The sequence below is a fragment of the Monopterus albus genome, unplaced genomic scaffold, assembly GCF_001952655.1.
Source record: "Monopterus albus unplaced genomic scaffold, M_albus_1.0 scaffold105.1, whole genome shotgun sequence".
Lineage (NCBI taxonomy): Eukaryota > Metazoa > Chordata > Actinopteri > Synbranchiformes > Synbranchidae > Monopterus > Monopterus albus.
In genome coordinates, this window is record NW_018127985.1 from 3,272,472 (window position 1) to 3,281,648 (window position 9,177).

Here is a 9,177-nt window from a genome sequence, read left to right on the forward strand (position 1 = left end):
TGTTTCTGTTTTTGTTAGTGGAACATTATGGGAAGTAGTATTGGATCCAAGCATATTGACACAAAACACTTTGTCAGCGGAGTTAATACTCTGTATTTATCTCTGTATCTCCACTCCTGTTTGCCACCAACAATGCAAATATCACAATGAGAAGTTTACATAGCTCTTAAAATTTTAGCTCTAATGTCTCTTACATAAGGCTGTTAGTTCAGGGACTGTCAGCAAAGCTGAATCATTTGTCAAGTCTGCCGCTGAAAGGGCAAATTCAGAGTCACTGTGGCTTCTCTTGGCTCTGCAATCGGCCTGTTTATCATTTCACATTCATTCTGTCGTAGGTTCTCCTCGTTCATCTGTGACACCTCTGTGGAGCCTGCTTCAAATCCAGGCACAGTGTTGGCTATATGAACCACATGAACCTTATTCCTCCCATTTTTACTAAGGATGCAGCTGAACACCTTCTTGAAACCCTTCCGAAAGTGCTTGGACACCAGAGCATATACGATGGGGTTGACACATGAGTTGGCATAGGCCATGCAGTGAGAGAGAAGCCTAAAAGCGTAGGTGGTCTGATTAAAAGGGAAGTCTCCGTACAGGTAGCACAGGATCACCACATGGTACGGCAGCCAGCAGATGCAGAAGAGCACAGTTACAATGATGATCATTTTGGTGACTTTGCGCTTGGCCCTCTTGGATTCTGACATGCCGTCCAGAGGGTCGACAGCTGTCCACAAGTACTTGATGGTTCGAGTGTACGACAGGCTGACAATTAGCACGGGGATGACATAGCCAAACAGGAAGGTGCATGTGTCCAGCACTTTACGGTCCTCCTCCTCCCAGCCGGGGATACACACAGTGCTGTTGGCATAATCAATCAGGTCATAGTAGCTGAGATATGGACCCGCAAAGACCAGAGAAAGACCCCAGATGATCACCATGGCAACAACTGCATTACAAGGGGTTCGTAGCTCTCTTGAACGCAGTGGGTAGCGAATGGCCAAATACCTAAAAAGAGAAAGAAAGTAATAATAATGAAGTGATAAAAAAAGCCACATAAGCTCAAAGAAGGATTAAGAAGGAGAGTGACGACATTTCCGTTGATTCTATAAGGACAGTTTTTTGTTTTTTTTACAGTAATGGCGGATCATGGGAATGCTGAATAGTGCCAAACATTAGGAGTAGTGCCACAGAGTGGCTTAATGGCTGTCTTCTAAAGTAAGAGGTTGAAATTATTATACTTGTGTCATTTTAAGTTAGAGACGTGTCAAAACATGTTTTACAACCTTTTTGACTGCCTTTCTCAAATATTGTGCCACAAGTATTTATTTTTATTATTTATTTTCCTAATGCACATTCCTTTTTCTTGTTTGCACATTCTTTATCTTTTCTGTTCTCTTAGTCTTATCTTGTTTACTCGTTGCGTTATGGAAGAACATTGTACATGCACATTGAGAGCCACTGTACTGAAGTCAAATTCCTTGTGTGTTCAACACACCTGGCCAATAAAGCTAATTCTGATTCTGATTTTGAAGTCATTTATTTTGAAATACAGTAAATTAAATAAATACAATTAAGACTGGATATTGAAATTAAAGCCAGTATAAAACATCATGCTACACATTTCCGTAAACTTATTACCTTCTTTTATTCAAAACCTAAGGTTAAAATTATGAATTTAATTCACATAGATAATGTATTGCATGAGTGAAGAGAACATGGCAATTCAATTTAGTAACATCACCAATGGTGTGATTATATGAAGGGACTATCCACCAAGGATGCTGCCACCTCCCCACTCACTGTAATGAGCATCACAGTGAAGGTTCTGTGTTGGATGTAATCATTCACACCATAGTCATTTGTGGGTTCTATTGATTAAAAAGCACCTTAGGGAAATATGTCAGACTGCCTGCAGCATTGAGGATTTTTCAGGTGTTTCAACAGGATCTAATCCTGCATGTATGCTTGGTAAAACCATGACAATAACAAAGAGCATGACTTGTGCCTTGTGCTTTGCTTTTGTTGTTGCTGAGCAGTTGACATGGACACAAATCCCACAGTGCCCTGTGTGCTGTCATGAAAAAGAACATGTTTTTATGGAACCAATCTCCATCCCTAATGTTACGCCACACTGTTATGACCTCATCATCAAGCAATTTGTTTATCTTTGAACTAAATTCATATTCACCAGATTCAACATGCTGCTTTATGAACTAATGCTCTTTTGTCCAAGGCAGGGACTCAGGGTAAAGCAGCTAATCATGGCCTCCCTATTCATATATACAGTACACTTCAGCCAAAACAAAAAAACTTGAGCTTACTTGTCACATATACAGATGGAGGCTCAGTGGCTTGGGCAATTGCAAAAACTTGTCTGAAAGGCTTGGCTGAAATTGTCAGGTTTATAAGCAAGCATTAGTTAAAGGACAGTCTGTTAGTGTCTGACAAGATGCTTTGTTTTTGTGCTATTGTGGTGTTAATAAGTTACAGTATGTCTTAATAATAATGTTTTTTGCCTGAACATAGACACAAACTGTTATGCTCATTGTGAATAAATGCAGCCTGAACAGAAGCACATTTAAACAAATTGGCTACAAAATCTATATAGATTTTAAAAAATATTTTTAAGCATGGAACGCTGCATGTACATGTATAACTGTATATATGGTTTTTTAAAACTCCCTCATTAGAGACAATAATAGAAAATTGTGTTTTAAATGGAATCCTTTTTATAATGGATATTTTTCTGACATTAAATGACAGTAAATGTATGATCTGGCTCTGGGTTAGACAATGCAGCAGCAAATGCTGTCCACTGAAAGGATGTGTGTCCGCTATGCTGTTCATTCATACGTAAATGCAATTTAATAACTGGGGATTCCTGGTTTAAGTGTAACTATAAGGGACTACTTTTTTTTTTTTAAACCTGTTACACAGGAACTGCAGCAAAAGCCTATTATCCTTCCAATTCAGAGCTTCCTTTTTTCCAGACTCTGGAGTAAATATCTGGCTGGCAAACTGAAAACAAATGTGTTGAATTCTCTACAGTGTAAACATGACCAGTATGAACAGAGGGTGTCTGCTACAAAGGGCAGCTGGATACCAGCTTTGTCCATACTGAATGGGCTGATAATGTTGGCCAACAACTATAATGATGGCTTAGAGATTACTCTGTGAAGGATGTAATTTTCAAACAGGATAATGCATGATTCCCTTGTAAGATATTCAATTACAGATTGAGCATCTCTGTAAGGTCTTATGGGTCTTGACTAATTCCATTAATGTGTACCTCTGGGGTCTTGCTGATCTTGATGTTCCCAGAGCAGTTTTGTTAATCTTCAGATGAGAAATGCACCATAAAGCAGAAAATAAAGAGATTATAGGCATGAACAGACAAAAGTGTGGAAAAATAAAACTTCCTTATTTTATGAGGTTTTGAGTCTTGATAATTTGTTGTTTTTTAAGATGATAATACAAAACTTAAAACAATGAATGGTCCTTGACATTGTAAAGGATCTCTGCCACCCCAGTCATAGCCTCTTCACCCTCATATTCAAGTATCAAGGCCTTTTTTTGCCTTTGTGTGTAAACGTTTCTTCTCTCATCCTGAACAGCTTGAGCACCACATGATTCATGAAAATGATACTTCACTTTGACATTTTCATACGTAGCATGTAAGTGAAATATGGTGATATGAAAGTATAACATATAAAAAGTAATGGTTGCGAAAATGAACCCAGTCATATAGCATATCATTTATTCATATGCTCATTGTTTATTAATGATTTTAGATATATTTATTTATATTTATTCTTGACAGATGAACTAGTGATGGATATAATCATTAGTTAACAGTATTAAACCCTTTACCATAGGAGGTAAAAGGCTCCTGTATAAAGCTGTATATACTGTATATGGATGTTTCACATGTCTGAGCCCAGTAGGTAGGTAGGTAGATATTATTATATACTGCAAGTGAACAATCAAATATAAGTAATGTTTAACATACCTGTCAACAGAGACAGCAGCGAGTGTGAAGCTGCTGGCGTACATAGTGAGGTTGATGAAGAAGTGGACCACTTTGCACATGAAGGAGCCAAAAACCCAGCCCTCTAAAGAGTAGATAGTGGCTTGGAAAGGAACGCAGAAGATGATGAAGAAGAAGTCAGCCACGCTCAGATTAAGTATGAACAGGTTGGTTGTGTTGTATCCGACCTGTCCGCTCCGCAGCAGCACTGCGAGCACCAGGCTGTTTCCAATGGTACCCAGCAGGAAGATGAGTGAGAAGACCACTGAAACAATTACACTGGTGGGATTCAGCTGGTAGTTTTCAGACACATTCACCTGCCCTCCAGGCTTGCTGAAATCCTCAAAGTCAGACATTTTGTAAATCTGAAACAAAGAGAAGATACATGTGTTGAGCAAAGTATAATCACTATCTCAGAGCTTTTGGTAGTTTTACCATGTCTTCTGGTTGGACATCTTAAATCAGATGAGAATACCATTTCCCATTCCAGTGTTATTAAGTTCTCTCAGAGACAGTGCTCATGCACTGGTGGTCAGTACTGTCACAGTGACAAAGGAGCAACTTTTCTAATTATATTAAAACAGATGCCAAGCCTTCACACACCCCAAGGTTTCTTTAATTCCCAGTCGAGTCATATCACACATGTTAATAAGACATTAATGAGAAGCTGTTTTTAATTGGCTGGTGATATTTTGTCAGATGTGTACTGGGAATATTTTTGGTGTTTCATTAAACACCTGGTTGCAGTGCAGTGGCTCTAAACTTCAAAATCACTTAATAGATTCATTTAAATGATAATGCTAAATTAGTAGTTTGTATTACACAGCCTTTTCTGTTTTTTTTTTCTGGTTAAACAGAGAAAAAAGGGTTCAATTGAAAAGTTAATGTTTTCCTCTCTTTTTTTCATGTAATACACTGTGCCAATTGGTTGGCTTAAACCCAAACTAGAGGGTTTTCAGGTAAGTGGACCGAGTCATTTAAAGCAGCCAATTCTGCCCCTCTTTGCTCTAATCCAAGAAGCTGCCTAAAGCCCAGAGTTGTCTGAGTGCAGTCACATTGTTAGATTCGCTGACGGAAAATGAAGAGAACAGAAGTCCATCTCTACTGGGGGACTGGTGCTTTCATCAAACAGCATATTCCACTTTCATAAAGTGATGGCTCCAGTGACGTCAACGTGCACTCTCGGGTGTTTTTTTTCAAGTTGTCATATTGCTGGAGGTAAGTGGTGCAAAATTGGTGCTTGAAGGTAAAGAGCTGCTCTTGATGTTAAAGTCGATGAGTCACAACAAAGACACACACACACACACAAGGGAGAGTGTGATATCTCCAAGCAATTCATTTAATCCCATCTACATAATGACAAGCTCAATTCTGGATAAATTTTGAACTATAATAGGTCTGCAAATCATGTGTGTTTGTTTACTTTTTTGTTTTCATATCTGATGTTAGTATCATTGTGTTGTTTGTGAAGAGATGGATGAAATCTGCAGACTTGAACCAGAATTCAGGATACCATTTAGATGTATATACATAGCATGTAATTTCTAGGAGTTATGGTTGATGAACTGGATTGTTCACATCTCTCATCAGTACTTGCTACATCGTTCAAAAATACTCTTCTTAGTATTGAATCAGTAGCATCTTGAGGTTGCCAAGAGCAGTCTCCATCACATCTGTGTTACAATGAGGTAATGGTATGGACATCCAGAAGCTTTGGAGTACCAAACAAGATGATGCAGCTTATATCGTTCAAGAGTATTTTTGTGGTAATTTCTGGAAAAAAATGAGGGAATTCTCATTTTTCTGCTGTGCAGGCTTCAAAGCAACCCTTGACCAATACTTGTTCACTGACCAGGACATAAGACTTGGCTCTTAAATAGACTATGGCCCCATATCAAACAAAATCCATATTAGATCACCTTCAAAGTGTGGACTGCATTTAGCCTTTTTGTGTGGAAACAAAACCCAAATTGAGGAGAAAGGTTACCATTTAATAGAGACAGTTTTATCTGTTAATGCAATTCTCTTAATTAGTAACCCAGAATTAGTGTTTGTGTTACTCGATAATGCCACGCTGTGATAGGGTCCATTAGCAACATGCAGGTTTTTTTTTTTTTTAACAAATATGCTTTTTTTCATTAAATTATACTAAAGCAAGAAAACGGTTTGCTCTGAACTGAACAAAAACATTAATGAAAGTTATGAATTATCCACCCTCAATTAACAGAGTGGAAGACCCACTGCATACCTACTTAATGCCTTATGTTTATGGCAGCATAAACTGTAAAATTGATGGAGCTGAGATGAGATTGCAACAGCAAGAAACTCACTGCAACAAAGCTATTTGTAGATGAACAGATTAGATTTTATTTTGGCCTCTGTCTCCCCTGAAATGTTGAAGAAATCAATCAGAGATATTGTATTTTTAAAGAGAGAAGAACAAAGTCACATGGAATGAAAATGCTGTAAATGTAGATGATAAATACTGATCTGTTTATATATTTTAAGTCATCCTCTGGTCTTTATGCTTCTTTCCCTCAAATCTCAGCAATGATCAGTTTAAAGGGAATTATTAAATGTTATAAAACTTTTAACATCCTTTCAGTATTCTGCTGTCACAGAATCTGCATAATTAGTATAGTGACTGACAGCAAAATGAAGTGGATATGCTGATCACAGTCAATGGCAAATAAATGGTCATCTAAAATGAAGATAATAGAAGTGGCAATGTATTATTAAGAACCTTAGGAAGAGGCATCAGCTGCTTGTTACTGTTGAGGAATTTTCTTCACAGTTTTATGTCCATTCCAGACTTTGGCACCTCTTTCTTGGTGTGGCTGAGTTCCCTTTCTTCCCACTAGGAAACACAATCTGGACTTGTATTTATAATCCAACTGCAGGCAGATATCAGATCTATGACTCCTGCCAGTGTAGAACCCATGCAGAAGCCTCTGGGGGAATCAGTGAAAACAGGAACAGACATAGTGCTGGTAATAAAGCGTGCGGGACTTTGGCAGAGCTCTGTGTGATGTATGTCGGGGTATAATTAGAAATTTTGCAAAGGAAACAATGAAAAATTGAAGTGGCACGGCTAGAGAGCAGGTGGAGGGTGATAGGAGTGTAGCAGAGCCTAACATCTTCATTTTGACAGAAGCTTCAGGATTACAACTGATAGCAAGCATAAAGGAAACCCATCTCATCTCCATATTTTTGGATCTAGAATAAGCTAGAATAAGATGCATAACATCAAATCTTCCTCTGGCTCATGGTGGGGAGTAGATTAACAATCAAACTTTGGATGTCAGCCAAGCAGCAATAACATTTCTGCATCTTGTGATCAAATGATTAAAATGAAAATGCTGATAGTAAATTATAAATACAAATTGCAGATGCTCCATAAATCCTTTCAGATATTTGTATTCTGCACAGAGAGCAGACTCAACATGCAGATCAGGCAGATGCATGTGATAAACCTACCGATGATGGGTGGACAGTATCCAAAGCTTCAGCGCTCTGATGAAGAACGACACCCCCAGCAGACCTGCTCTGTTGAGCTGTTCATACTCTTTACCCTGAAGCCTCTGTTCTTCCAGTGTACATCGCTATCTGCCTGTGTTACTGGTATCTTACTCGTTCTCCTCCTCTACTCCCACCCCTCTCCTCCTGAGAGGACTCCTCCTCCACATTCACTTTAATGTTCACACTTCTCTGTAGAAAAGGATTGCAGAGCGAAGGCAAGGAGGGAAGATGCAGCGACCGGCAAGTGATTATCAATAATCAGGTTTGCTAACAAATAGTAGCAGCATTATTCATCCCTGGAAAAAGTCAGTATATGCACCCAAATCTGCTTTTGCCTTTTCATTAATCTTTAATATGCTAGACAGTGAAACCATTGTGTGCTAGAAGAGAGCACAATCCAGTTTAGATGTTTAATTCAAGGGAAACAGAAAAAATAATATTGTCCGTGCACACACTGTTAGAGTTTTAATTAGTGGATAGATTATTTTCAAAATTAAAGGAGGCAGGTGATGTTTCTATGGGTGCTTGGGACAACAGCCCAAGTCAGTCCCATGAAATTGCAATTTAATTTTAATTTTCCCACAATTACTGCCCATTTAAGGACTGATATGATTAAATAATATGTCCAGCCATGTTTGTTATTTTATTATTTAACAATCTAATCTAACTTATAGGAATAAAAAACTAACTTCAGAGAGTTGCATCTCACAAATTCAACAAACACACAGCTATTTTTTTGCATCAAGATTGCTGGTCCAGGGGTCTCAGTGGTTTGGATGTACTTTTAGTACTGAGCTGCTTTGGTATAAGACATTTTTATGGCTTGACATTTGAAGCAGGTTGAAAGCAATAGTGAGATTTTTGTCAATAAACAGTAATTGAATTGAATCTAATCCTGTAACAGATTGCCCAAGATAATAACAGGTCTAGAGGTAAACACACAAACATTTTCTGTCTTTCTGGGCTTGTCATTATGTAAGTATCGATTAATATACAGCAGTGGCATTCATTTTTCTTTTTGGAACTTATCTGTAGTCGTCCTGCATTGAATTTAATGTTATATGTAATGTTTTAGTGTATGTTTTCATATTTAATGGCACAATATTTAACTGCCAAATTTGTGCAACTTGCATCAAATTGTATTCTAACAAACAATAAACAAACAATAAAAACCACAGTATTGCTTCATGTCAGGTGTAAATTAATAGGTAACCAGTAAAGGGTTAAGATGACTTTTTGTCATTCAAACAATTCAAGAGTCAAAAGGGGACAAGAATGATTTATGCCTCAGAGAATGTGTAGGACCAATGTTGTTGTTGTTTTTCAGAGCTATGATGCACCATGACCAATACCATCAGTTACTAATGGCAGATTTAGTAGCTGTACAATACAAATAACAGATATGAAAAGATGGCCATACTCATTATTTTAATGTACAGTGTTTTTTAATGTTTATTTATTTGACTCCTGATATATTTGCAGATGTAGTTTTATGTATTGTAACAGTAATAGTAGTGAGATTGTGATGTCCGCATGTGAATATGCGCTCCTCCTGCTTTGTCCTACTTCATGTAACCCAGTTATTGTACCTCCAGTCAGCCACCCATCCATCAAATTGTTGAGCATCAACATCA

General features: G+C 37.9%; 1 protein-coding gene across 1 annotated transcript; it reads right to left on the reverse strand.

Moving 5' to 3' along the window:
- Positions 1-6: 6 nt before the first annotated feature.
- On the reverse strand, positions 7-7,652 carry galr2b (galanin receptor 2b). Its single transcript, XM_020610506.1, has 3 exons — positions 7,502-7,652; positions 4,007-4,389; positions 7-1,002 (listed from the first exon to the last, which is right to left on the reverse strand). The coding sequence occupies exons 2-3, from the start codon at positions 4,378-4,380 to the stop codon at positions 240-242; spliced, it is 1,137 nt and encodes a 378-aa protein (XP_020466162.1). The 5' UTR covers positions 4,381-4,389; positions 7,502-7,652; the 3' UTR covers positions 7-239.
- Between the last annotated feature and the right edge of the window lie 1,525 nt (positions 7,653-9,177).

Coding starts and splice junctions, on each gene's coding strand:
- galr2b (XM_020610506.1), bottom strand. CDS start 4,380: ATGTCTGACTTTGAGGATTTCAGCAAGCCTGGAGGGCAGGTGAATGTG. Junction 1,003..4,006: donor GCTGCTGTCTCTGTTGACAG/GTATGTTAAACA, acceptor TTCTCTTTTTAG/GTATTTGGCCATTCGCTACC.